Raw genomic sequence first — 27,230 nt, 5'->3', positions numbered from 1 at the left:
CAACTATTTATAACTTTATTCTAGACCGTTGGCTCTGGGTCAACTGATGTTTCAGCACTTGCTATGTATACATTCTTATGCATCGTCCTTATATGACTGTGCATGACCTCAGCTCGGGAACTCGACCGACTGACTCGTTGACTCGTTGACTAACTGTTTGACGCTAATAGTGGAGCATTCTCATCCGACGTTGCTTTCCCCCCTTCGCCATCCTCCTCGCGCGGCATGCGCAAGAATTTGCCGGCGTCAACTTTTTTCACAACCCAGCTCTTATCATCCTGAGCCGACAGAAAGAATTCTTGGTTCTCTTCAAAGCTTCTGCCGCCTGTTTCAGGCGAGTACCTCCAGGTCCACCAGCCAGCAAAGGTGTTAGTAACAGCAAATACGAGAAAGAGCCAGTATTTAAGGTTATTGAATCCAATGGGAGTCAAGAGCGTGATGGTGAAATTGGCGAGGCCCCAGATGATGACGCTGATGGCGCTTCCCTGTGCTCGCGCGCCAGAAGGGTAGATCTCAGTCGGGATCAACCAGACGGTGGCGAGCCAGCAGATACCAAAGATAGCTGTGGCCACGAAGAGCGTGACAGACCCGAGGATCTCGACGACCAGTACGGGCGCACGGCGCACATCCAGTGACAGTCCGCCAAAAACGGTCAGAAGCGCAAAGCAGGATGCCAATCCAAGAGACCCCCAGACCATGAGTTTCCTTCTGCCGAGGACGTCGATCGACATCCAGGCCACCGTCATCATGAAAAAGTAGCTGATGTAGTTGCCCAGCGTCACGTATTCGGCCTCGCGCACGCCAAACCCGAGAAGCTCGAAAATTTGCGGTCCGTAGACAGATACAGCGCCATAGCCCGTCAAAGCCTGGTTGATCTGGCCCATGACGGTGACCATGCTGGGATGGAACTGGCTCCCTCCTGGCACCAACATGTCCATGTATCTGATCTTCTCGTCGCTCTCTTCCTCCTGTGCTCTGTGCAACTCATCCAGCATATCCTCAGCCTTACTCTCGCCATGCAACGCCACAAGTGCCTTCCTTGCGTCTCTTTTCCTCTCCTTTCTGATAAGCCAGCGCGGCGTCTCAGGAAGCCGTCCCATGATGGATATGAGTAAAATGGGGAAGATCTGCATAACCACAATGGGGATGCGCCAGGCCCACTGATTGTCTTTTCCGAGGGCAATAGTGACACCGAGGTTGATGGCAAAGGCCATGAGCAAGCCAAAGATGTTCATCTGGAACTCTTGCGCTAGTGCACGACCACGCGCCTCGTCTTTGGATAGCTCCGAGCTGTAGATGGGAATGACGGCATCGATACCCCCAACCCCAAGACCTAGAATGACGCGCCCAGCCAGCATGAAAGCCAATGCTGCGCCACCCCATGTATCGGAGCCATTGGTCGAGAGTCCAGCAACAAACATCAGGATATTGCCAACCATGCATGTAGCTAGACAGGCAAAGATGGAAGGTTTACGGCCTTTTTTGTCGGCCCAAAACGAGGCCACGACGGCTCCAACGGTGCAGCCCAGGTAGTAGATGGAGACAATAATGCCGACCATGGGCGACGTCTCAGCGATCTGCATGGTGCGCAAGTAGGACCGGTTCGTGTTGACGAGCGACATCATGCCTTGGTCATAGCCGTACAGCGCGATGGCTGTGCTGCTGAAGAGGACAATCTCATGTTTCTTGGAGATGATGGGTCTGATGTCGTGCGAATCCTCTGGTTGCGAGGGCGGGAACGGCATCTTGACTGTTCCAAGACTCAAGTCGAGACGAATCCGGTTGGCTGGAAACTGGTAATACACAGGTAGGTGTCAATCGGGGAATGGCCAGTCGTACGAAAATATGCGCTGCTGTGCGATTTTGACCACACCAGTAATCCTCAAAACGGTAACACAAAGACAAGGAAGGGATTCTCGAAAGAGAAAAAAGAATCTTCAGTAGAAGGACTGTTTAATCCCAACCTACTGTGAACACACCAGCTTGCAATGTCGATTGGGTGAGGACGAGCCACTAATCTATGCCGAACTGTGCCGAACAGATCGGGATCATCGTAGATGCAAACTTACACCGAGGAAAGTGGTGTTCGCATGCAGGCACTAAAGCTGGGCTACCCCCACAATGACATCACGTCGGATCGTGCCGCGGATTTGCGCCGCTACTGTAGACGCGGGGGTTAGCATGTAACGAAGATGACTTGGACATGGAGAAAGGATTTCGAAACAAAATCAAGCATCTTTTCATTCCTAGGTCCTGGTGATAGGGCTATGTGAGATGTTGCACAGCCCAGGAATTTTCAGCAATCAGTTGCTGGATAATATAGACTATGGAGGTGTACGGCGCTCAGGCCTAATTTCAACGTAACATAATGTGCTCCCAAGAAGAATCCGTCTTCATTATATCTGTCTCATAGGTTGATGGTTCTACATGTTAGAAGGCTGCCTACTCGGTGTACTCGGGTGTATTTTCTACCTATGTGGCTAGTCGACTGTCTTCATCCAGTCACGTCGCAATCTCACGGCTGGACTCCGTCGGTCACTCTTTCCCCTCTTGGCATTGGTGACCTCCTTGGCCTTTTTCGCCGTGTAATACTCGTCAACCCAGGTACTGATTTGAGCAATCTCTTGCTTCTGGGCGGCGGCAATGGACGGGTGAACCGCGTTGCTGACGATCAAATCGAGGCAGTGGATCGAGCCCTCCATGAGAATGACCGGAGCCGCCTCGGTGCCATCGAACGGTCCACCCGGACGGAACACGGACGAGACGGATGCAGAGCGCCAGGGGTCGAACTCGCCCTCGGACGAGAGCATACGAGTCGTGTTGGTATTGAACCAGCCTCCGAGACGGTCGTTGGTGTCGGCCGCCGTCAAGCCTTGGTTACTGCCAAAGGTATAGTTGCCCTCGGTCGGGAACCACAGCTCACACTGACGTTGATAGTAGGTTGTATCGGCCAGGCGGGTGAAGACGGTGGGGAAACCTCTAGGGGCACCACTGATTGAGTATGTCAGATACTAAACTGGCTTACATAGAATGGTTCCCGAGGGACAAAAGAGGGGGCCAACTCACGTCTGCCAGTAGAAGAGAGGCTCATTACAAGTCATCCAGATCCACGGTCTGTCCACGGCGTTCTGTGGGGTCCAGTCATGGAACGCTTCCGTGGTTGAATTGAACGTGTCGAAACACTGCACGTTGTCCACGCCCGACCAATCACTATAGCCGTAGCCATCGCAATCTAGTCACTATTAGATTCCGTAAATAAACTAAGTTCGTAATGACTGGTACTTACAACCAGGGATATACTTTGTTATGAACCAATTGGCAAAATTGGGCAGGGCCTTGTCCAACCCCACACCGTCAGGACTGTAGGTGGCCGTGGTATTTTCCACGACCCCCTCGATAGCGTCGCACATTTGGTAGAACTGCGAGTAGCCAGTGGTCATGGAAATGGACTGCCAAGCCCAGATGGGAGACGAGATGGCGCTAGCAGCATCGGCATCGTGGGCCAGTGCCTCGACGGCAAACATCTGTTTGAGCGCCGTCTTCTCCTCGGCACTGCCGTTGATGAAAACGCCGTCGACGTGCTCGATGATGGCCTCGTAGTCCTTGCTGCAGTTCTTAGGCATGCCTTCCTGGATGGGGTAGAAGTACTGCCAGTAGTCGTAGATGACCTGGACCGGCCCAGAGCTGCCGTGGTATGCCCAGAAGACACCAGGCTGGAGCTTGTCAACCCACGAGGCCAGGGCCCCCGAGTAAGAGCCCCCCACCCAGATCCAAGGCGCTTGGTCAGCATTGGTCTGGCCGGTGGTGTCAAAGGGGAGCTCGACCGTCTTGGCGAAGTGGGCAAAGTCGGCACTACTCTGCTCGAGATTCAGATACTGCAGGTTCTCCGTCGTCTGGTTGACGTAGGGGCTCGAGTTGCCCCAGTACCGGTGCTCCATGATGATGACGGCGCCACCGACGGCTTTGGCGTGCTGGCCGGTAATGGTTCTCTCAGTCAGATAGCCCGTGTAGGCCGCCGCAGCGACTTCTCCTGGCGTGAAGAAGACGACAGGCGATCCGGGTCCTTCCCAGGATGTCGCATTCCACCAGCTGAGGCCATAGTTAGCATTGTGGTGTTGGTATAAGTGGGTCTAAAGGGATACACCACGTTTGACGGGAGGGGTCTGCTCACTATGATTGATGAAATGTCCCGAGACTAGGGTTGGAGTGGTCAATATATTGCTCGAATGTGCCGCTGCCTGTTACCACATTGCTACTATCGAGTATGATCGCCCTCTCCTCGTCGGATAGTTCCAATGGGGGCATGCGTGGCCTCGGCATCATGAACCCCAGAGTGGCCTGAATGCACGCGGTACCCGAGAGGGACGCCAGGAGCACCGAGTTCCTCATCTTGGGCGGCAAAAGAAAGATTCAGAGTTGGATAAGTCTCAAGTAAGTGTGGATTAGAACGTCACAATAACCATGGGCTTCATGTCTCTCTTTTTGTACTTATCTGATTGACTTCCAGTCCGGTTGCTGAATCTGCATCTCTCTCAACTTGACAATGTCTAGTGGAACAGAGGCAAGCATCCCAGAAGCGCACCCAAACTCTCGACGGACGAGCGGTCTATGATGACACCGCCTGCCTTGCATGGTAATGCTTATCAACTGACATCCTGGCTTCATTGGTGCATTTGCTGACGGCATGCTGCCGTGTTGCGACTTCGTGAGCCAATGCTGCCGCGGACTTGTGCGGGAATGCACCCTTCTAGCTTACTGCTCCGGCATAGCTTGATGCTCCGCAGCTAAAGCTAGTGCGCTTTGGGGAGGTGGCAAGCGAACTACACTACCTGAACAGGGTAGCATTGCCGGCTGTCGGTTGTCAACCATGAAAGTCCCCTGCGATAACAGGAAGGTTTTCGCCGTACGGACTATCTATGTTATTTCCTGGGTCGAAGCTATTGCAAACCTGCGCGTTCATGTGGCGAATGCGAATGATTATGTCTTGCTATGCATGATTGTGGAAATAGTTAATTAACCGAATCGACCCCCTTTTGCAAAACTAAATTAAAAATCCAAAATATTTTCTAATTTCCATTTATACAGCAAACGTACTAAATTTAGATATTTTAAGCTGTAGATATACTCTTCTTAGCTCTCTTCTTAGGCCTAGGGAGTTCTTTACGGAATATATTTATTTCTAATTACGGATCTAGCCGTATAGGCAGTGAATCGCTCGCTTATCTCTCTTCTATACTATATGAATAGATATGTTAGCTGTGACAGGCTGTGCCTGATATGGGATCCGGAGCTGCAAGGACCGTGCGTCCGGATCCACCAAAGGAACCATCGAGGGCACACAAAACATAGTCCGTGTTCCCGGGACAACTCGCATATTTTACTTTCCTCCTCAGTTAGATAATTAACAGTATTTGGCCATGTTGAGCTGTATAGTTTCGCAGTGAGCCCGTCACATTAGCGAAGACCTTATTTAGATCCGGTTTAACTAGCTAGCGTACGTTAGGATCTACCTTCTTGAGTGAAGTATTTAAATACTTATCGTTTATACGGAGAGGAGCGATTTTAATAGAGTACTTAGTGTCAGAGACACTGAACGCAGGACACCGGTGGGGTGCCGGTGGGGTGTTTCGGACAAAAGCCCCCCGAGTCATGATTACAATCTATGTGAAGTTTCGGGATGCCGAGAGTCAGGATTCCCGGCATCGCCAAACCTGCGGCTACGCCGGGTCCAAGCGGCGGCCTAGCTATCTATATAAGGACCAACTCGAAGTAGGATAAGGAAGGAGAGTAGAGATCAATGCATCATCGTGGGCACCCCTACCTGAGACCGCCAGTGACCACACGGTGCTACGTGGGATGGACGCCCATTACTCCCCATCACTCTGTATTATTGCCTTCAGCCTAGCCGTACCCTGACACTTAGTGATATTTTTAGATATCCCCCTACGAGCTGGCGTCCCCCAGGGGTCACCGCTATCCCCGATACTGTTTATATTATACATTTCAACGCTGTACGAGGAGCTAGCGGAGCAGCACCCACTACTTTTAGTAGTCGGGTTCGCGGACGACACGAACTGTCGAATATCACGTGTGTCCAATCGAGTAGTCAGCAGTGCGTAAGATTGTATATAAATGAGGTGTGTTCTTGTCTGTCTGTCTTCTTGTCAGGGTACGGCCTGGACCGAAGGCGATAGTACAGAGTGAAGGGGAGAAATAGGCGTGTCCCCCTGGTGGTCACCTGGTGTTCACTGGTGGTCACTTGGTGATGGCAGGTAGGGGTATCCACAGTAGTTCATTCATCTCTCCCCTCTCTATCTTCCTCCGTCTCGACTCCTTACTTATAGCCAGCCGAGGTTCTCTGTTGGATTCTGGATGTTTGCTTCCGCATGTCTGTGTTCCTCCGACTTCGGCCAACATCTTGGATAGCGGCTCTTTATCTGCAACCAAGCGATTCCCTATCCGCTGCAAACGGCTTCAACAGCTCTCATTCGCCACAAGCGGCTCTCTAGCCGCCACAAACGGCCTCCCGGCTCCTCATTCGCCACAAACGACTTCCTTCCTGGTGGAAGCCGGCCCGCCTCGGATGACACTTGTGGCTCTGACACTTCTGTTCTCGCGAACTCCCGTTGCTCTGCCTTTTATAGATGCTTTAGAACATGTCGGTAACTTTGGTGTTACTTTTGAGAAGAGGGGTTCCTTTCGCCTTCTGAACTTTAAGTGACAATAGTCTTCTCTAGTGCCATAGTATTTCTGAACCTAGGAACCAGGTGCCCTATCTGACACGAACCTGCTAAGCGTCGGCACCGATCCAGACACGACCTGCCGCTGATTGGAGAGCGCATGGGCTACGTGTCAGCGGTGGGCAGTGAGGCATGGGATGGAGTTCGCTCCTGACAAGAGTGATCTAATGCACTTTACTAGGGCCCGAGAGCCCTTGCCGCAAAGTATTCGCCTTGGGGACGCCACAGTGTCGCCGGTAGTCTCAGCGAGGTTCCTAGGAGTCTGGTTCGACCGCAAACTGACGTGGCACGCCCATGTTGAGCGTGTTAAAACAAAAATGGCAACTCAAAAGCTAGCCCTGACAAAGCTAGTCAATATGTCGTGGGGCTGCGATCTTATACGTGCGAGGCTGTTATATACGGTGGTTATCCGTAGCGCGATCGCCTTCGGGGCGACTGCGTGGCATACTATAAGTGAGGAACCGGCAGGGCCAGCTAAGAGCCTGATGGGGATACTGAACGAGTGCCTCCGGGTAGTCTGTGGCGCCCACAAAGCGACGCCGGTTCGCCACCTGGAAGCAGAAGCAGCAATCCCGCCACTAGACCTCTATCTTAGTGCCCGGGCTGCTAAGTTTGAAGAACGGCTACGGCTTAGCGGGAAGAGAAATCTGCTTCGCAGCGCGAGCGCTGAAGCGTCACATATACTCCGGCAGGATAGGCTGGCGAAGAGGAAGCAGGCGTCGCAGCTACTCCGACCGGCAGGGTACACTATGGAGAAGGAGGCCCGGGGCTCCGAGTGGATGAGTGAGGAAAAGGAGGTCCCGGCTGCCCTCCTCGGCCACTGGAGGAAGAGATGGCTCACCGGAGCAGAGCATCACGATCGCCAGCGACGCGCTATCGCTGAGGAACCGGAGGGCCCTTCGATGCAGATACCGAAAGGGGGCAGGTATTTCGGCCTGAACCGACTGGAGGCGTCTACGCTGTGCCAGATCAGGACGGAAAAAATAGGACTAGCAGCCTTCTTATTCAAGACAGGGGCTTTTGGCGTGTACTCGCCGCTATGCCGCTGTGGCGACGCCCCTGAGACGGCAGAGCACGTAATCCTCTTTTGCGGGCTGTTGGAAGGACCGAGGGAACTATTACGGGCCGCCATCGCACCACGGCCACTATACTCTCGCAGAGACCTCGCAACGGCAACAGGAGAACCAGTAGTTAGTGGGACTATTGTAAGGTGGCTGCTAGGGACGGGTCGGACAGCTTCAAGGCCCAGATAGCATCGATCTTCTCAGGGGGGACTTTGTTGGTAGGTTGAGAACCAACGTAGTATGGTAGTGGACGTAACGCAGTCGCCAATAGGGCGAACCGACGACGCAGCGTATGTATTTAGTCCAGCCATTAGGGCACGGTTTGACATACGGGAGTACTAGCAGAGTTACCGGGGGCTTCGAGCCTACGGCGTATTTAATAATAAAAAATATTTTTAGATGTTTACTAATATATAAATAACGGAGTCCACAAGCGAACGGGTCACCCAACCGAACGGGTCACGCCCATAGCAAAAAATAGAACTAAACTTCCTGATGCGAGTGCATATGGGGTGTGAATTGTTGTATTGGGAAAGGATGGCCAGATCAGCTATTCTGGCCTGGCAGAGCTCTTTTATAGCTCTTATCTATCTTATCTCTAGCTATAGGGCAACCCCCCATGGGGTCACTGTCAGAGAACAGAATGCCATAGGCACCCGTGGGTGTCAGGACACTGAACGCAGGACACCGGTGGGCCGCCGGAGGGGTGTTTCGGACAAAAGACTCCCGAGTCATGATTACAATCTATGTGAAGCTTTGGGATGACGAGAGTCAAGATCCTTGGCATCGCCGACCCTGCTGTTATGCCGGGTCCAAGCGGCGGCCTAGCTATCTATATAAGGACCATCTCAAAGTAGGATAGGGAAGGAGTTGTCAGAGCCACAAGTGTCATCCGAGGCGGGCCGGCTTCCACCAGGTAGGAAGCCGTTTGTGGCGGCTAGAGAGCCGCTTGTGGCGAATGAGAGCCGTTGAAGCCGTTTGCAACGGATAGGGAATCGCTTGGTTGCAGATAAGGAGCCGCTGTCCAAGATATTGGCCGAAGTCGGAGGAACACAGACATACGGAAGCAAACATCCAGAATCCAAGAGAGAACCTCGGCTGGCTATAAGTAAGGAGTCGAGACGGAGGAAGATAGAGAGGGCAGAGATCAATGCATCACCGTGGGCACCCCTACCTGAGACCGCCAGTGACCACCCGGTGCTACGTAGGAGGGACGCCCGTTACTCCCCATCACTCTGTACTATTGCCTTCGGCCTAGCCGTACCCTGACAGTTAGTTCTCTGGGGATATTATGACGTACGTGGAGCGTGCGCCGGCTACTATCTAGCTAGGATTGAAATATCAACGATTTTAGCAGCTATTATCTGTAACTACGATATCAAGTAAGTTAGAGCGAACTAATGATAGGCAAACAACACCTACTCCACGGTGGTTCCTAGGGACTTGCCGGTTTATATAGGAGATAAGTATGTTATATATATCGATTCTAGCTTACCAAAAGGTTCAAAGTGTATTCTTAGGTGAAGTTGAAGTACAATCTACTCTGAGAACAGTCGGAAACAAAATAAACGCCTGCTGTCAGATATTCACGTGTTTTGCTGTATGACCTTGATGTGACTGTGATGTAACCTCTCGGTGACATAGCTCCAATTGACTGTTCTTGTGTGCTCTCTGCAGAAGGCGCTGGGGCTAAGTCCAAGTGGCCTGGTAATCTTAGCCCCACACTACTAGTCAACCACGTAACCCCTACAAAGCAACTCGATCCTCTACTTCTCAACAGCTAGCCTCGCTTAAGATGCAAACTTCTAAGTTATCCGTCAAGCTGCGTATGGACGTGTCTTGAGCACGCCAGTTGCTGAAGAACCTGATATATTGATCTATAAAGATCCACGTGGTGTTCCCCCCACCCCTATGATGTGGACCCGGACTTTGGAACGTCGGATCCGGATGCTGAAATCCACGTTCATGAATTGTTCATGAGTGAATTGCATACGTACTCCGGTACCATAACACATTCCACTTTTGCTCATTAGAGCGCCTCGGAGCATAGTCAAAGGATGGTCTTCGTCTTTAACTAATCTCGATTTTCTATATTGCCATCCCATGCGTTTCGCCAGTCCCGATAGTTTCGGAACGGACTATGTAATGAGTACCCTAAAACCTCGCCCAGTGGTTCGCTTCAAGTTACCGTGAAGTCCACCAACTGTTCATCTCGCTTTAAGATGAGTCTTCGTGTTCCAGGCAGCTATCATTTCAGGGGCCTTGCAGGACTACTAGTGTTACACCGTTTGCAGATAGGGCTGAATATACAGGAACAACCTGACCATATATCCCTCAACTCCATAGTCTGTGGGTTAAGGTTATCTTAAAAACCAGTATTTTCTTCTCTTCGTGGTAAGCGTGGCACACCTCTTGGTTGCATGATTGGCCAGCCCTGATGCTGGAATATTGGATGCTTGGCTAAACAGGGGAAGCGGGGGCTAAGTTCTCGGGAATTGAGCCTAAACAGGTCTGGCTGACCAGTTGTGGCCACTCAGGTGGGAGCCCATCGTACCATCCCATTTAATTTGACGAATCCTCCTGGCAGGGGGTGGCGCGCGACCCTACTTTGTATATTAAGCACTAATATACCGCGATCGCCTCTGCTTCTGGAGTTCTTCTTCGCGACTCGTCTCTCAGGTGACATTCGTATCGGGCTTCGTAACCTCGCGCAAGTCAACGACATCATTCGGACAGTGACAACTTGTCCAGCCACTCTTTTACCTCTGTATTCACAGCACAGTCGCTCATTTCACTACTCACTTTTCCCCCAAACCCAACCCCTTAAAATCACCTTTACACTTACTGTTACGCAAAGTAATCACAATGCAATTCCTGTCATACCTCGCCCTCGCGGCGCCCATCGTGTCGGCGATTCAGTTCACATCACCCACCATCAACTCGACGCTCGTCAAGGGCGCCGAGTACGACGTGACGTGGTCGACAGTTGACACGGACCCCACGGCTTTCAGCATCTACCTGGTCAACTTTGTGAACTGGCCGCCGTTCTACCAGCAGGTGGCTGCCGACGTCGACACGTCACTTGGAGAGTACTCCATTACGGTGCCGTGCGGAGTTGATACTTCCTACGGCTTCCAACTGTATATGCCTCTGCCTGCCCCTGGTTTTCGAAACGCATGAGCCTATGGCTGACCTATATTGACCAGCAACGCCATCAACGGCACCAACGTCTATGTCATCTACGCGCAGACCGGCAAGTTCTCGGTCGCGCCTGGCAGTGCCCCTTGTGTTGATACCTCCAGCACCGCCACGGTTTGCGCCGCCGCATCCACCGTGACGGTTCTGGTGCCCCAGACGGGCTACGCTAACGGCACCGCCGTCGTCACCGCCGCCCCCCAGCCCACCAAGAATGTCGGCCGGGATGTGAGTGCGACCTGCCCCGAGACCATAGGATGGGGCTCATCAGGCTACAGTAGTCCCGTTACCCTGACCAGCGTGCCACACCCCCCGACCGCCACGCCGACTAAAGCTCCGTCGCACTGCGGCCACAAGAGACACGCCAAGAAGCACGCACAAAAGCACTGAGATATCCCGACATGAGGATGGATTGAATGGGGGGTCCCAAGGCCTTTGGTTCGGGTTGTGAGAGACGACACCCGGCCCATAAAGGGTAGCCTAACGGGAGATGAAGAGACAGATGTAGACCTGGGCTCGCCGTAGCCAGCATCAATATATACCTTGCCCAGCTGTCATGATGTCTTGTATGAAGTCGTGCATGTTGATCGATTCTCAGAAGAGATATAACGAGGCAAGTATCGACCAGCCGTTTTTTCTCTCATTTTCTTCAGCGGCTGGCCGGTTTGACACATTTGACGTGACGGTCGGAGGTGACACCGCCGAGGGTTGTCAGTCTTTCCTTGATTAATGTAAGTTTGGCGACATCGTTCCATGCTATTATCTCGATGGGTTGAGAGGCTCTCAATCTTCAAGTCATTGGCAAGTCTTTGCGTGGAGGTACTCGACAATGCCGCAGCAGCCCACTTCTGTAAAAGATAGCCCAACTGCAAGCTTCATACTGCCTCACAAAGAAGCGCCCAGTGTCAGCTCGGTCGGGTATAATGAGCGTTGTTTGTTCCTGTCTGTCCAGAGTGCGAAGCGCAACAAAGTATGAAGCAGAGGTTGCTCTCAAGACTTTGACTGCTACTCCGAAGACAACATCGGAACTGGTATTTTGTCAAGCGCGTGGCGCGCATTAGCTCTGGGTGGCTTGGGTGAATGTGAATAAGTTCCGACAAGGTCAAATGAGTTCAAAGTCGAATTTGAAGCAAAAACAACTTCTGGACGGCCCCAAGCGCCAACATTGAAGCCAGCCAATAGGCAGGAACCAGAAACTCCACTTGGCTCCAGGGACCTGATTGCCGAAGTTCCTCCACCACCTCAACGAGCTCTATGTTCATTTGATGGCTACCAATTGACTTCATTGTCCATCTCAATTGAAGTCATCGCAAACCACATCACAATATCCCTTCGACCGCAATCATGGCCGGAAGCGCAGCCGAGGTCTCGCCAAGTAAGTCATCTTGACCATCTTCCCGTTTTCCAAACTCAGTTGACACCATTTTCTTTGGCTGCAGGAGCGACCCGCGAGGAGATGCGAGATGCCAAACTGCCCATCGCCTACCGCGACAGCTGCGCCGGCCTGCTGATCCCCTTGAACCGGTGCCGAGTCGACACATACTACCTGCCCTGGAAGTGCAATGTGCGTACAATCAACGCTCGGACTCCTCGAGGCGGAAAAGAGCTGGAGCTGGACCTGGAGCTGACAAGTTGACCCGATAGGACGAGCGACACAGCTACGAAAAATGCCAGTATGAAGAGTTCAAGAAGAGAGTGACCAAGATGAACGAGCTGCGCGAGGCCAAGGATGGTATGAGGAGCAATTAGGCAGTCTGCGTGGACTGGTGGGGGTGAAGGGGCAGCTTGTACATATATCCGCCCACGAGCAACGCGCGACGACGATACTGCTAGACGGCAATGCATCAATGCTGGCGAACAAGAACCACCCGTATGCTTCCCCGCGCGTGCTCCAACGTGTCTCAGCCGTCTATGGCAGTTTGTCTGGCAACTTCGAAGTCGACAGCTGAAAGCGATCATTCCAACACTGCGACAATAGAGATCCGTACGGACGGTTGCAGATCACATAACGCGGGTGGACGTTGTAATGCTACCCATTTTCAAGCCACGATAATCCCGTCTTCCAGATCCAGGTGGCGGCGTCACAAGCACAAGAAGCGACTTTAGGGCGAATGCTCACCTCAGCATTGACGGCACCGCCTCATTCGAATGCAAATCAAGCCTTTATTACCTGCTCTGTGCCATTACTTCAACCCATCTATATAACTAACCAGCCTTTTCGCAATAATTGCGCCTACCACTCTCGCCGTATCCTCCTCGACCACAACGGCATATTCCAGCATCAACTTGCCGAACGTCCCGACCACAAACTCCATGGGCGTCTTGGCACAAATTGTCAACGGCGTGCGATTCACAAACTCCGAGATGGGACCTTCGAGTAAGTCGACCTCGATCTTGTCTTCCTCCAACAGCCCCAACCCAAATTCCAGTTCTGCCTCGGGTAGATACCCAGGGCATGGTCGCTCACCAATATGAGTCCCATATCCATTTTTCCCCTGACCTTGAGTCGCTTGTGCTTGGCTTCGGCCGTCGATGATGATTCCGCTGGGTACTTTGCACCCCAAGGTAAGGGTCAAAAATCAGCTTGACAAGGGTCCCCTCGATCAGCCTGAAGTAGTACCTCCCTTTTCCACTTTCCGTTCGTGGACACATATTTGAACGAGGTGGCTCGTATTCCGGCAGTCGGCCAACAGGTTCGATATGGCAATATCTCTCGTGTCCTGGATCATGGGGTTGGGGAACTGCAGCAGCGCCGCGATGAACATGACAAGCATCAGCTCATGCACAACCTGGTTCTTGGTGACTCCATACTTCAGGAGTTGCCGCGACCAGAAGAAGTTGGCTTGACAGAAGAAATCCCCGAAAAACTCGCCTGATACGGCGAGGAAGATGAAGACGGGGTAACGAATGGCGTCGTAATTGGTGCCGTAGTTGGTCTCGAAAGGGACCAGCTTGCCGGTCCCCATGCGGTTGAGCTGCTTCAGGGCCGCAACCTGCTGCGCAGGAATGATTTCCAGAGAACATGGTGGTGGAAGTACGTGGAAAATTCCTGTTGAGCCTAATAGCCCCAATTGTAGGATTTAAATCTAATGCCTTATGTGCAGCACTAAATGAAACAAACGGAGAACCTTCTATCATACCTTCAGATGTATGTTAAATGTAGTCTTTGCATGAATGATGTAACGATACAATCTATTTCATGTGGTGGCGCAAGAGGAATGTAGAAACATAGAAAATTGCCTCATAACTGAATAAGACACCACCAATTGCCCCCCCCCTCACCCTCCCGAAACGCAATGCTGAGCCCACTCTAGCAAGCCACCGATAACATCTCTCAGTTTTCGTGAATTCTCATTATACTTGTGCAAACATTGACCACCAGATATCCCACACACGTTCAAGTGTGCACAAAAGTTCCTTCTTCGTCCAGGCATATGCCCACGGCCACGGCAAATGTCGTATATGAATCACCCCAGACCTTCCACCCTTCACAAACAGCCAGCTATCTGCATTCAACCCCACATCCGCACAGCATGTTTCTTGGTCCAGCAGCACATTTTATGAGTAGTATCCTTTCTTCCGAACACTTATAAGAGCCACGTTCCTACCACGAAGGCGACTAGTGCTTTCAGTAACCCAATGATGGCGGCGGCCACCCAGCCTTGCGCCTTGCTCCGCAAGCTCCAGAATTTAACTCTGATGCCCAAGTGTTGCCCACGCAAGAATGGAGCGTGCGGTAGCAGACTGAGTCTTTGATCAGGTTGTCGGTTGATAGTGATGTCTACATTTCAGGGGGAGCTTCTCGCCAATGACTGTGTTATGCCATACGTGGTCTTTCTTGGACAGGTGCGGCAATAAGAGGGACCCGACTTCATATTCGTGGTTGGAATCGTGTGTGCAATAGTTTGGACGGTGATCTGTGGTACTAAGCGTATAAGGTAACTGCTCTATACTATGATGTACAAATCATTACGAATGTAATTTTAGCTTCACCAATTTGATTTTGTGCACTGATACTATACAATTGTTCCAGATCTGTGCTTAGTCATTTCTAAGGGAACATAAAAGTACAACATGCATCCCAAATTCCTCATAAGTCATTATGCTCAGTCGTGCCGCACTGTACCTCTCATCGGGACTATGGAATGGTCTGCGCCGGCACACCCCCGACGGTTGGCTTAACGACGTTAATCAGGCCAGTATTGGCATTGAAGTTTAGCACATCGATGGTTACTTGGCGCTTGGTCCCATCTCCCCCGTTACTGGAATAATAATGATAGCATATGTACCAGTCACTCGTACCAGGAACATTGATGATGGACTGATGCCCTGTGGCCAGCAAACCACCAGCTTCGTCCTTCTGTAGCGCAATACCGTGGTACGTGTACGGCCCACTAATTTTTGATGAAGTCGCATATCCAACGCGGTAGTTGACAGAGCGTGTGTCGTCGATAGAATAGGTAAAGTGGTATAAACCATCGCGATAGACCATAAAGGGGGCCTCGAAATACTCATTCTCGGCAGGGAAAGTACCATCCCATGCCACCGCAGCGAGCGTATCCTGTTTAATGGACAACATGTCGTCGTTGAGCTCGGCGTAAAGAGCTTTGTTATTGCCCCAAAACAAGTAATATTTCCCCGACACAGGATCGAGGAACGCGGCTGGGTCAATGGCCACGGTAGCCGTGACAGCCTCATTGTTGTAAATCATCGCTTTGGCCTGGGGTACGAATGGGCCCGTGGGTGAGCTAGCCACGGCGACACCAATAGTTTTCTGGACATCGTCGCTGTAGGCAGTATTGTTGCCGCTGAAGTAGAAGCTTTCCACCAATTAGCAAGAGGTATTGAATGCTCGAGCATGTAAAATCTACTTACTAGTACTTTCCACTGCGCTCGATGATTGTCGGTGCCCACGCATCGTTGTTTGCCCATGGCACCTTGGGCACTTCTGGGTCGGTGTTGGCTTGGTTGAAAGTGAGAATGGGTTTTTCTGATCGTGACCACTGTACTAGGTCCTTGGAGCTCCAAACGTAGAAGTCCTTCGCATTCCATCCCGGGTCCCCGTCAGTCGTGGGGTAGATGTAGTATGTGTTGCCAAAGACGGCGATGTTGGGATCGGCATTGAAACCGGCTAGAATAGCACTGCTTGTTTCTCTCTTGAAATTATTCAGTATAGCAACTCCGTTGGCGAGGCTGGCGCAGCCAATCAGCGCTGCGAGCATTAGTTTAGAAGCAAGCATAGTGATAGGGCGTTTGAAAAAAGATCGCGGAAAAGCGTGTTGCCTTCCCAGCCTAGCTCAGGGACAGTAGCAGAGCTCTATATGTAGTTACCAGACGCCTCAAGCGGAACATGCATACATCATAGGACCCTGGATTGCAAGTGGTGTCTGCAGGGTCTTTGACGGAATGTGCATACCTTACGATGCCATCATTGTCTCACTCTCAACGACTTGACCGATCACAAGAGGGATCGAGCCGGGTGGTGCGCACCACCAATCCGTAAAACGAACGAGGCCAAGCCCATAATCAGGACGTCATTTCTAGGTAGTCAGGCGGACGATGAGGTCAAAACCAGCACCGACAAGTCGGGAAGAGGACCGAGTCCAAGCCAACGTCGGCCTAGTAGCCTAGCAGCAATGTTGTGGCCGCGGGTCATTCCAGCTCTGACGGTGCCCAGGTGGTGACCAGGGCCAGAAAACGGGCATGGGCGAAGGGGGAAAACAGCATCGGAGACCTGGTGTGTGTGTATGAATGTCCATTGGTGGGTTGGGGTTGGCAGATTCGGTGGACGCGGGGGGCTCTACCATGGTGGCTCTAAAGATCCATACTATGTTACTCGCAGTGCCTTATCTCAAGTGCTCAGGCGGATCGCAGGTCCACAACATAAGCTTAGCTAAGGCCTAAGGCTGACCACCCACAGGCCGATCTGCGAGCTAAGATCACCAAAAGGGTGTAGCTACTCCGCACGATGATGTAGGTTCCAGCCTGGGGTAGCGAAGTCTTCCCCACATAGGCCTCGGTTTCTCTTAACGGCGACCACATGGCACCACATGGCCCCGCAAACGTTTTCATAGCCTGCACGCCAAGGCTGCGCACCTGATCCCGACAACCCCCAAGTCCAGGTTTCCAGGGCTAGCGCCCGCGATGTCATCGTTTCAGCGTATAATCATCGTGCTGCAGCTTAGCAGCGGTGTGACCGTTGACCGACACCAAGTGCTTCTTCGCTAACTTGGTGATCAAGTGAGAATAGGACTTGGACGCCGCCACGTAAGTTTCTGACCTGGAATAGAAATAATCGACAACGGGAGCAACGCATGTGGCAGAAAGTGCACGGCACTGACGAGAAATAACTACGATGTCGTGCGCCCAGTATGTGCTACGCGGACGGGAAATGCGACGAATCGGAGCGCCGATGCGGTCGGACTCGAGGGTCCCAAGTAATCGGCCGCCAACACGCTCATATCGCCTTTTTCAATACAACCTGGAATGGATTTAAGTGCTCAGGATCAGCAGGTAATGAATCATAGCCGAATCATAGCCCTATAATTCATTAGTGCAATAGCAATTTAGGTGTATACCCAATAGCCTCAGCCATTTCTGAAGTCACTTACGAGCTACCAAATGACCAAGTGGAAATTTCCTAGGTTAAGCTAGCTCAATCTAATTTGAGTTTGCCTTCCTGTAAGTTATATACAGGTCACTCTCAAGCGTTCAATCTTCCTCGTTATTAGTCCCCAATGATGCTTGTCCACATCTTACTTGACCTGAAAAGAGTGGCAAGACTTCTACAGCTATGTTAACGACCTTATCCTACTGATGTTATATATCGATATTGAAGTGCCTGTGTTGATAAGTGTCATCAAGATCCATGGCAAGGCCATGGCAAGCCCAGCAAAAGTGCAACTCAAGTTCTGTCCAGCATAAAAGGGAAATTTCCGCGAACTCCAAGTTCCGTGCATCGAGTTTGCCGCTTGCGTTTTGTCGTGTTCCGCAAGCGGATACCTTGTTGTCAACCTGTTGTAGACGGGAGGCCTTTGCCGCCCCACGGAGATTTATATGAAGGCCAAAAAAAGATGTTTTTTTTCTTTATCTATGATGGTTACTTCTGGTTTTGGGGCGGGGTTTTGTAGCCCTGTACTTGGCCGTACCTTCCCACCTAGTCCTTTCCACATAGTGACCGCCCTCGGTCATTTTACCAAGAACCTTGTGGTAAATCTCATCCTCACGCTTCCGATCTCTTCACCTCTAGATATCTCATCCTGACAGCTTATCTTCCGAGTCCTTCATCCACAACGTACACAGCAGGTGACTCCACCTCCCTGATGCCGGGCTCACAATTACCACGGCCCTAGGCTATCCATAGCCTACGAGAGTTCCCGCCTAGTCTCCAAAGTGCTTCTTCAATGTGACTGTCGATATGACGTATTCTGAGTGAGGTGGAGAAGGGCTGAGGTATTTGCCTCTAGGTATTGGCCTGACGTGATGGTGGTATAGAGCGCCGGCTTGAGGGATCTGAGGTCGAAAGCAACGACCCTCCGCTGTAGAATCATGCTGTAAATAACGATAGTGAGGTCCTAAATTGATAAAACGAGTGGGTTGAATAAGTGACAATGCCTTAGAAGGCTAATGATATTTCGCCTCATACTGAGCACCAGATTTATATGAAGGCCAAAAAAGGATGTTTTTTTTCTTTATCTATGATGGTTACTTTTGGTTTTGGGGCGGGGTTTTGTAGCCCTGTACTTGGCCGTACCTTCCCACCTCACGGTACACTATTCATCGCAAAACATTGCACTGTTTGACCTTGCCATACTGATTGTACATTTCTTTGGGTTGTACACCAATAGGCCGGGCAGACTGGATTGCTGCGTACTTAAAAAGGAAGAACAATGGGGTGAAGGAGCCCGAGCTGCGGCTCCCAGCCATGATTCTATATGTTCTTGGCATAATCCTGGGAAGTACAGTTACGGCGGTTGGATATGATTACCATTGACCATGGCAGGAAGTCGTGGTTCTCAGTTACGAATTTCTAGGGATGCAAATGTCGGCGTTGCTATCAATTACTTCGACGTTTGCAACCGACAGTTAAAAGCTAGTGGTAGGTTCACTGTTCGTCCCTATTGCGATGAACAACATTGTGTAGGCCATAGTGTGAGTTAAGTGAAGTCCCGACACTTGCCTGTCTTCTATAGTAGGGACTATGGACCATTTATCGACAGGATATACAGCAAGTTTCTTTACCCCTGGGCCGAAGAAGCTGCCTCTATGGCTCCGATTCTCGTCAACATGGCACTCATCGCTTTCTTTTGCTTGACGGACGTCATCGCTTTCTTTTGCTTGACGGACGTCATCGCTTTCTTTTGCTTGACGGACGTCATCGCTTTCTTTTGCTTGACGGACGTCATCTTTTGGTTTCGGGGGAAGAGGTTTCGCTGCGCGATAAAGGATTTGTCCACCATAACTTACTGCGTTGGACACCTTCCATTTCAACCTGGTAAGATAGAAAGACGTATAGCATAAACTCAAGGTCACCACGCGTTACGTTTGTGATATGTTATCACCTGCCCTGTAAAATCGATATACAAGAGACAATCCTAGCGAACTACAGGCATTTCAGATTCTTCATGACACCTTCCAGAACAAAGGATGGACATTTAGGAGCTATGAACGCTTAAATTCACATATCAAGTAGGTACTACTCGACAGAGTCTGGGTCCACATATACCCAACCATAAATCTTGACCGCTAATGTCACTCCCGTCACCCCGGGAAATATATGCAGGGATAAAATCTACCTTCATATGTAAACAAAATACCGTCTTGATTCAATAATAAATCATCCGAATTGGTGTAGTGGCTAACATTACACGCTCTCATGTGTTGAAACATACATATAGTACCGTGTAGCCCGGGGTTCGATTCCCCGATTCGGAGTTGTATAATAACATATTTTACAATGGGGTCAATTTTTGGTTTTTACTTCATTTGTATGCCACTGGCCTCACTCAATTTGACCTAATTTATTTTATTTGAAATGTTTTGATTGTCACTGCCTCTTATGACCAACATGATGTCTCACACTCGGTTTTGCAAGGTGTTGGTTGGCGTTGTGGGCCTGGTTGTATGCGTAGTGACCAGTCAAATTGAATTGTTCTATGGAGCCTCACAATCGCTCCTTCTTGACGACTCCCCATTGCGTCAAACACTTGACCACGTCTTCCCGGCAGAACACCATCCGGCTTAGTTTGCGGCTTGACCTTCCAGTAGCTCAACTAAAGTAACTCTTCCCAGACTTTACGAAAATGGACCCCCAATTGGTCTTGTTCCGCCGACAATATCTCCAGCTGTTCGAACCTGATTTTCTGGCATGGCCGCCTGCACAGCTGCTCAGGAACGCCGACGTTCAAGGATGGCTCTTTAACAACTTGTTCAACCATGAAAAGAACCCGCACCTGCCGCCTCAAAGGTACCAGGTTCGCGTACTGAAACTGCTGGTCGCCAAAATCGAGAAGGCGATTGAAGATCCCGAGGAAGATGTATGCTGCTGACTCTTTCAACGTCGTCTCGTCTTGAGAGCTGCCGTTACTAGCCCTTTCATCTCGCTCAAGCAGATTGCAGCAACACTCCCCAATGCGAACTCAATAACTGACTGTTTCGTTAGGAAATATCGGATGATCTCATGACCCATCTCTCAGCACTCATGACGGAACTGCCCTCGGAATTGACTGCAGTTCAACAAAGAGCCTACGTCAGCTTCACATGTCTTCCGGGCAATGCGAGCGCAAACAACGAGGATGAGGTGACCGAGGAACCCACCATAACTCTCCTCGAGCGGCGCCATCTCATATCGGGCTCCCGCACTACGGGATTCAGGACGTGGGAGGCTTCACTACATCTCGGTGCTTACCTTCTCTCCACCCCAGCAACCCAAGACCTAGTGCGGAACAAGTCCGTCCTCGAACTAGGTGCTGGAACGGGCTTTCTTTCCATATTATGTGCGAAGCACCTTGGGGCAAGGCACATCACGACGACTGATGGCGACGAGGGAGTCGTCGAGGGGCTCAAGGAAAACATGTTTTTGAATGGCTTGGGTGAAAGCGACCAGGTGACGGCCAGTATCCTGCGATGGGGGTGGGCCTTGAAGGGGACTTGGGTTGCAGATGATTGCGATGAATGGCCTTACGATGTTGTCATCGGCGCAGACATTGTGGGTTCACTTCCTCGATGGCAAGGAATTGCGAGATGCGAAGTGCTCAGCTAACTGACTGGGGGCGATAGACCTATGACAAGGTGGCAATCACAGCGTTGGTAGGCACGTTGGGGGAGCTGTTTGAACTTCGCCCCAAGCTACAAGTCGTCGTCGCAGGTGCAGTGCGCAACGCCGATACCTTTGAGGCTTTCAGGCAGGAATGCGGTATGTACAGAAGCCACGTTGCGATCCGGACGGGGGAGGTACGCTGACCACTACTCACCAGCACGAGCGCAATTTAACTTGGACGACATACAATTCGAAGCGAAGCCTGTTCGCGAGCAAAAGGCCTTGTTCTACGCTGCGGCGGTGCCGTTCCGTATAGTTTTAATCACAGTACCGACTCGCCAGGAGTAGTCTGGCGAGCAGGCTCGATGTCGCTTCAACGGGTTATGGACCCAAATCTGACTGGACACAACTTTGACGAAAATTGCGACATGAATCGCAAGGCCATGAGCCAACCGAATGGCAACAGCTTTTGGGAGGCAAGTGAAACTACCAACCGGCAAATGAATGCCCAAGACCTGCCAATTCCAGAGTCGCTCTAAACGGGGAGAGGTGCCGGATCCAACCCCCTCCCACGGTCCAAGAAATCCCGTATTACGTGTTGGCGTCATATCGCTCGACCTGTCATGGGTGATTTCAGAACGAATGGTCGTACGACACCTTAGATATGACTCTACCTGGAAGGCCGGGAGGATCAGGTTCCGAATGGACTGTTGGTGGCCATGTTCTGGCAGTTTGGCAGCGTTGCTTCCCCTGGTTTGATACTGCATAAAATGCCAAGCGCGCTTGCCCAGCGACTTGACAAGAGGAAAAAACCGCTTGTCTGTGGTATTGCCTAAAACTATTGCGCAAGCCCGCGTGTGGTGTAAATGCAGCCGTTTAGGAAAGTCTCGGCTCGTCAGATAGAGTGCGTTGGCCTTGCACTGCCGACTTTTACGCTTAACAAGCGGAAATGACTGACTTCCCAGACAGATAGTGATACACGCTGCTGTGGTACAGTTGCGCTGCGAGTCAGCGTACGGTGCTGTCGAGGCAGGTCGTGAAGCAGTATGGATCGCTACATTTTCCGACTTGTTTCACAGGGGATGACGTGAGCCAGGACGAGTTGCGTCCCATCGCGCCATCCCAACCTAGAACTGCCCAGCACCTTCGTATTTGTGGGGCGGTAGCGCGCGTCGTCGTTCGGATCGGCCGTCTCGTTTCTCAGTCTTGGTCGAAGACCGATCCGGGTTCTTGGCTGCGGCCATTGTCGGCAATCAGCAATTCGTCTGTCGTGGCGGCCCGCGCGCCGGGAACGGGATACCCCTCAATTATTATTTCTATTCTTTTCTCCTTTCGCTTGTTGGCTTGGCTGTCGTCGGGGGTCGGTCCAGGGGTGGGTCATGACCTCAATGGTAGCCGACCTCCATCGTCGAGATCCGAAAGTCCGATGTCGAAGTGAGCGAGTGCGTAAAACTTTCCAAACTCTTTTACACAATTCGGTTGTTTATCTTCCCCTTCTTAATATACTATTCGCGCGCACACGATGGATCCATAGCATTTGGTAATTCTGCGACTTTACTTGGCCCATGACTCGGCCGCCTCCAGCGACTCGGCGAGATGAGGTAAAAGAAACTCTGGTTCGGGTCAGGGACCCGCACAATGGCACACGGGTGTTTCCACCTGCACTCTTTCCGTCAATGGGAGCTGGGCCGCGGTTGGATGATGTTATTATGGGCTGTTTTGCCTTGACGTATGGGCGACGAAGACCGAGGCAGAGTTTTGTCATGTCGTCACGGGCAGGCACGGTTCCTTAGAAAGCTTTGCCCCAAAGCTTTTCTTCGGTTCAGGCACATGGAGATGAAAGGCGTGATTGGATGCCATGTTGTAACTCTGGGCAAACACTCAACACCCCCCCCCCCAACGGCGTCATATCTCCACGTTTCCAGATGGCTGGAGAATGGAGACTGGGCAGGAGAAACTGGAGTTGGACAGGGCCGCGCCAGTCGTCGGCACGACAGAGTCGCATCCTGTTCACCGGGGCTGGCTGGTGACTGGACCGGGTATGCCTCCCCAGTCAAAAGCAGTGACGATGATATATCTGTTTCCCTCGGCATCCCCCGGCAGCTGACCATCTCCTTCCTGCGCTTGCGCACCCCCGTCGCCCGTGTCCACCTGCAATTTACCTCTCGTATCATATTCGGGCGTATTAGGTATGTCTTTCCTAATAGCTCGCCGGGGAAGTTAAAACTCTACTCTTACCCTCGTGTTTTCCTTGTCTGCCCCAAAACTTTGGCCTGTCACCTAGGATTGAACGAGCTTCCTCGCCCGCACTTGCACCCAAGCACACCACCCACTTACGACAAATCAGATCAGCCAGTGTGTGCACCAACCCACTCACTCTCCCACTACCCCCTTTCTTCAACACGAAGGAGACACGCAAGGTGACCATGGCTGCCGAATTCAGCAATCACGGCATCATGACAGCACCTACGGGTTCGAGCACCGACAAGGAGAAGACGCTGACACCAGAGTCTGGCTCGCGCCAGTCCAAAGATGGCCTGTCGGGGGAGAACGTCGTGGGCGAGGTGTCGGAGCTTGAGCGCCAGGGCAATGCGCATTTCCACCGGCTGGGCTGGAAGCGACTGACGGTGGTGCTCATCGTCGAGGCCATTGCGCTCGGCGCCTTGAGCATCCCGTCGGCATTTGCGACGCTGGGTATGGTGGCCGGTGTGATCCTGACGGTGGTGCTCGGCTTCGTCGCCATCTACACCAGCTACGTCGTCGGCCAAGTCAAGTTGGCATTCCCGCACGTGTCACATTATGCGGATGCCGGTCGCCTCATCATGGGTCAATTCGGATATGAGCTCGTCGGCGCCATGTTTGCGCTCCAGCTCGTTTTCCTGGTGGGGTCCCATTGTCTGACGGGCACCATTGCCTTCCAGAACATCACGGACAGTGGCACGTGCTCTGTCGTGTTTGGTGTTGTGTCGGCTGTTATTCTACTGTTGTTGGCCGTCCCACCCTCGTTCGCCGAGGTGGCCATTCTGGGCTACATCGACTTCGTTTCCATTGTGGTGGCTATCCTCATCACCATGGTGGCCACGGGCGTCGTGTCCAGCCAGGCCTCGGGTGGTCTGGCTGCTGTGAACTGGTCCGCGTGGCCCAAGGAGGGCGTCACCTTCTCTGAGGCATTTGTGGCCGTCACCAACATCGTCTTCGCCTACTCCTTCGCCGTGTGCCAATTCTCCTTCATGGACGAGATGCACACGCCCGAGGACTTTGTCAAATCCATCTGGGCCCTAGGTCTTATCGAAATTGGCATCTACACCCTGACGGGTGCCCTCATCTACGCCTTCGTCGGCCAGGGCGTCGAGTCGCCCGCTCTGCTCTCGGCCGGCACGCTGGTGTCCAAGGTGGCTTTTGGCGTTGCTCTTCCCGTCATTTTCATCTCGGGCTCCATCAACGGCACCGTCGTCGCCCGCTACATCCACGGCCGCATTTACAAGGACTCGGTCATCCGCTACATCAACACCAAAATGGGCTGGGTCACGTGGCTGGCACTCCTGACCCTCGTCACCATCATTGCGTTCGTTATCGCCGAGGCCATTCCGTTCTTCTCCGACCTGCTGTCCGTCATGTCCGCTCTCTTCATCTCGGGCTTCACCTTCTACTTTCCCGCCATCATGTGGTTCAAGCTTATCAAGAAGGGCAAGTGGAATTCACGGGAGAACCTGCTTCTAAGCATCGTCAATGCTGTTGTCTTTATTATTGGCATGGTTACCTTGGTCGCTGGCACCTATGCGGCCATTGCGGATATTGTAAGTTGTCTCATCATCACTCATCCATGTCTAGCAACTGCTAACTATTCCGGGTAGAAACGTCAATATGCGGAGGGAAGCATCCGAGCCCCATTCACCTGCTCGCCTCTTTAAAAGGGCTCGGTGAGAAAGAGAGACTCAACACAGTTACGAGGCAAACACACCATTGGGTGTTGCTGGCTGCGTCTCCAAAATAGGCAGAGGCAGAGTGATTGGGTCCCATTTTTGGATCAGCCTGAACAAACGACGCTCTGGGAATGGGCAAACGTGTATTAGCAATCAAGGACCGTCTGGCTAACAGCGCAACTCTGGCCCACTGGGAATCCTGCGCGAGGAATCCGCTCTGGAGCACGCTGGTCAACGATGTTGAAGCAGAAATAAAGTAAAAAGTAAAATATAATACAAACAAAAACACTACATACCACATACCACACGAGTCTGAATTATTGGAAACTTGTCTGCGAATTCGTCCACATGCACGACATAAGATGCGGCAATATAGGAGATTTAGAGTACCTGGATGCGGAGGGGTGTTCAGTATTGTCATTATCTTCATACTTATTGGTGACTTAACGTTGACGGCAAAAAGGTGGTGTAAAGTGTAAAGTTTCTCGGCGAAGGGAGGATATGCGAAGCGAATGAACTGCCTCTCTTCCATACCAATAATGAATTGCGCCGAGCGAGATCCAGAATGACCCAAGAAAGGTAGACAAGCCAAGCAGGATCACTTCTTGGGTTTATTTCGGTAAGCAGACACGAGATATCGTGGACAATGTAGGACGCCAGACCCGAAAAGACCGAGCCCTTGAAGCCCACCTCTCCTTGAATTCGATTCGAGAGTCGAGTGTAGCACCCTGCCGTCCGTCAGAAGCTTGTACCAGCGACTTCAAATGGTGTACTGGTACCCCTGGCCATTCTTACGAACCAGTACTGACATGGCCCTCCCAAATGTCCACCCGATGCGATGCAAGGCAGACTTACCCTGGAAATATGGTTACTCTGTTCCCATTGTGTAGACAGTCGCCCTTGTCTAGCATGTCAATCTGCGGCCTGCCCAGATGCAGGATGACAGCAATATCGGGATTCACGCGCCGACGGTCGGCAGTGCTACCATACCTGCCTGCCGAGGTCTCGATGTTGCACGCCTCCACGAGCAAGGTGTTCCCTTCCAGGGGAGAAATCTCATGAGATCCAGTGCTTGTCGATAGCCGACTGGCCGCCAAGTGCCATGTAGTTCATTTAAGCGCGAGAAAGTACGCAGAGTCGCGATGTTGGTTCTCTGAAACGAGGCACAGCATCGTTCACGAGGTAGAACCAACACCCAACGACCATGTTGGCTCGAAATCGCAGCCGTTGCTCGTCATGTGAGGGCACAGTACGAGGGTTTGGTAGGAAGCCTGGGGTGGCCACTGACCCGCCGACCAAGTAACTCCTTCGCCCGGGTGAATCAATGACCTGCAGGCGCCGACACTTACCAGCAGATGGCACTGCTCAGCCAGGCCAAGTCTGGTGTCTTGGTTTAGATGTCGGCCGGCCAAGTTGGACCTCGACATTGTCTTGCGAAGCGTCAGGTCATCATAGCACCATGTAGCAAATGACCAAGCAAACAGCAGACGCGCTTCTCATACTTCGGCGCTGCAGCATGGATGTTAGCGCGCAAAGTCGAGCAAAATTTTGCGGGTGAGGTATATGACCTGCCTGTTGTTGTGCGTGGGAGGATTGCGACGTTCGGAAATGGCATGGATGCCGCCAATAGTCCATGTTTTAAGCGCCCGACCAACGACCACACCTGCCATGATTGGCCGGGCTTGCGCACGTCGGGGACACTAGTGCCGTGTGCCCAATTGACGTGGTTGCTCGAGATGAACTATTGATTGCTCTGTTGCATTGCTTCTCTAGTCTGGCGGCCGTGTTGTAGTGTTGTATTGCGGTGAGGGTGGTGGTGGTTGTTGTGGACAATGCGAGGGAAGGATGATGCATGGGATCGCGCTACTGTCGGCTGGTAGAAGCGCATTCAATAGCAGAAGATTAACTAGAAGAGACGCCTGTAAGCGACGTTAAAAGTTGCCGCGTGGGGTGGGGGTTGCGCGCAATCTGGGGTCACGCGGCAGCAACGCGTTGTGGGTTGCGCTGCTTTATGGCGAAATCCATATCAGCCCAGCCGTGAAAGCAACTC

General features: G+C 51.9%; 8 protein-coding genes and 1 non-coding gene across 9 annotated transcripts; 5 read left to right on the top strand and 4 right to left on the bottom strand.

Moving 5' to 3' along the window:
* On the bottom strand, positions 1-2,046 carry BCR38DRAFT_425380 (general substrate transporter). The gene has a single exon (XM_040859716.1). It carries the CDS (start codon positions 1,743-1,745, stop codon positions 150-152), a length of 1,596 nt encoding a protein of 531 aa, XP_040719403.1. The 5' UTR covers positions 1,746-2,046; the 3' UTR covers positions 1-149.
* A 434-nt stretch (positions 2,047-2,480) lies between these two features.
* Positions 2,481-4,320, bottom strand: BCR38DRAFT_455867 (serine carboxypeptidase S28; the record flags this gene model as incomplete). Its single annotated transcript, XM_040861846.1, has 4 exons — positions 2,481-2,991; positions 3,067-3,232; positions 3,287-4,089; positions 4,172-4,320. 4 exons carry the CDS (start codon positions 4,318-4,320, stop codon positions 2,481-2,483), a joined length of 1,629 nt encoding a protein of 542 aa, XP_040719402.1.
* A 6,349-nt stretch (positions 4,321-10,669) lies between these two features.
* BCR38DRAFT_316900 (Ser-Thr-rich glycosyl-phosphatidyl-inositol-anchored membrane family-domain-containing protein) lies at positions 10,670-11,335 on the top strand (the record flags this gene model as incomplete). The annotated part of the gene is made up of 2 exons (XM_040854713.1): positions 10,670-10,944; positions 11,011-11,335. Coding segments are annotated over 2 exons (600 nt in total), but the record flags the coding sequence as incomplete, so codon positions are not given.
* A 1,008-nt stretch (positions 11,336-12,343) lies between these two features.
* Positions 12,344-12,748, top strand: BCR38DRAFT_455865 (NADH-ubiquinone oxidoreductase B18 subunit-domain-containing protein; the record flags this gene model as incomplete). Its single annotated transcript, XM_040861845.1, has 3 exons — positions 12,344-12,374; positions 12,439-12,563; positions 12,644-12,748. 3 exons carry the CDS (start codon positions 12,344-12,346, stop codon positions 12,746-12,748), a joined length of 261 nt encoding a protein of 86 aa, XP_040719400.1.
* Positions 12,749-13,135: 387 nt separating this feature from the next.
* BCR38DRAFT_508607 (uncharacterized protein) lies at positions 13,136-13,965 on the bottom strand (the record flags this gene model as incomplete). The annotated part of the gene is made up of 2 exons (XM_040864980.1): positions 13,136-13,550; positions 13,620-13,965. 2 exons carry the CDS (start codon positions 13,963-13,965, stop codon positions 13,183-13,185), a joined length of 714 nt encoding a protein of 237 aa, XP_040719399.1. The 3' UTR covers positions 13,136-13,182.
* A 1,172-nt stretch (positions 13,966-15,137) lies between these two features.
* On the bottom strand, positions 15,138-16,221 carry BCR38DRAFT_335754 (glycosyl hydrolase; the record flags this gene model as incomplete). The annotated part of the gene is made up of 2 exons (XM_040855404.1): positions 15,138-15,819; positions 15,875-16,221. 2 exons carry the CDS (start codon positions 16,219-16,221, stop codon positions 15,138-15,140), a joined length of 1,029 nt encoding a protein of 342 aa, XP_040719398.1.
* A 3,617-nt stretch (positions 16,222-19,838) lies between these two features.
* On the top strand, positions 19,839-19,933 carry BCR38DRAFT_t92. Its single transcript has one exon. It is a non-coding gene; the product is annotated as a tRNA-Glu (tRNA).
* Positions 19,934-20,301: 368 nt separating this feature from the next.
* BCR38DRAFT_336223 (putative methyltransferase-domain-containing protein) lies at positions 20,302-21,605 on the top strand (the record flags this gene model as incomplete). The annotated part of the gene is made up of 4 exons (XM_040855436.1): positions 20,302-20,535; positions 20,661-21,206; positions 21,278-21,417; positions 21,452-21,605. 4 exons carry the CDS (start codon positions 20,302-20,304, stop codon positions 21,603-21,605), a joined length of 1,074 nt encoding a protein of 357 aa, XP_040719397.1.
* Positions 21,606-23,713: 2,108 nt separating this feature from the next.
* On the top strand, positions 23,714-25,168 carry BCR38DRAFT_334718 (amino acid transporter-like protein; the record flags this gene model as incomplete). The annotated part of the gene is made up of 2 exons (XM_040855341.1): positions 23,714-25,054; positions 25,112-25,168. 2 exons carry the CDS (start codon positions 23,714-23,716, stop codon positions 25,166-25,168), a joined length of 1,398 nt encoding a protein of 465 aa, XP_040719396.1.
* Positions 25,169-27,230: the final 2,062 nt, after the last annotated feature.

This window comes from Pseudomassariella vexata (assembly GCF_002105095.1).
Source record: "Pseudomassariella vexata strain CBS 129021 chromosome Unknown BCR38scaffold_3, whole genome shotgun sequence".
In the NCBI taxonomy this organism is placed as follows: Eukaryota; Fungi; Ascomycota; class Sordariomycetes; order Amphisphaeriales; family Pseudomassariaceae; genus Pseudomassariella; species Pseudomassariella vexata.
Note: the sequence above shows the minus strand (reverse complement) of the source record. Positions and strands in the feature narration are given on the sequence as shown.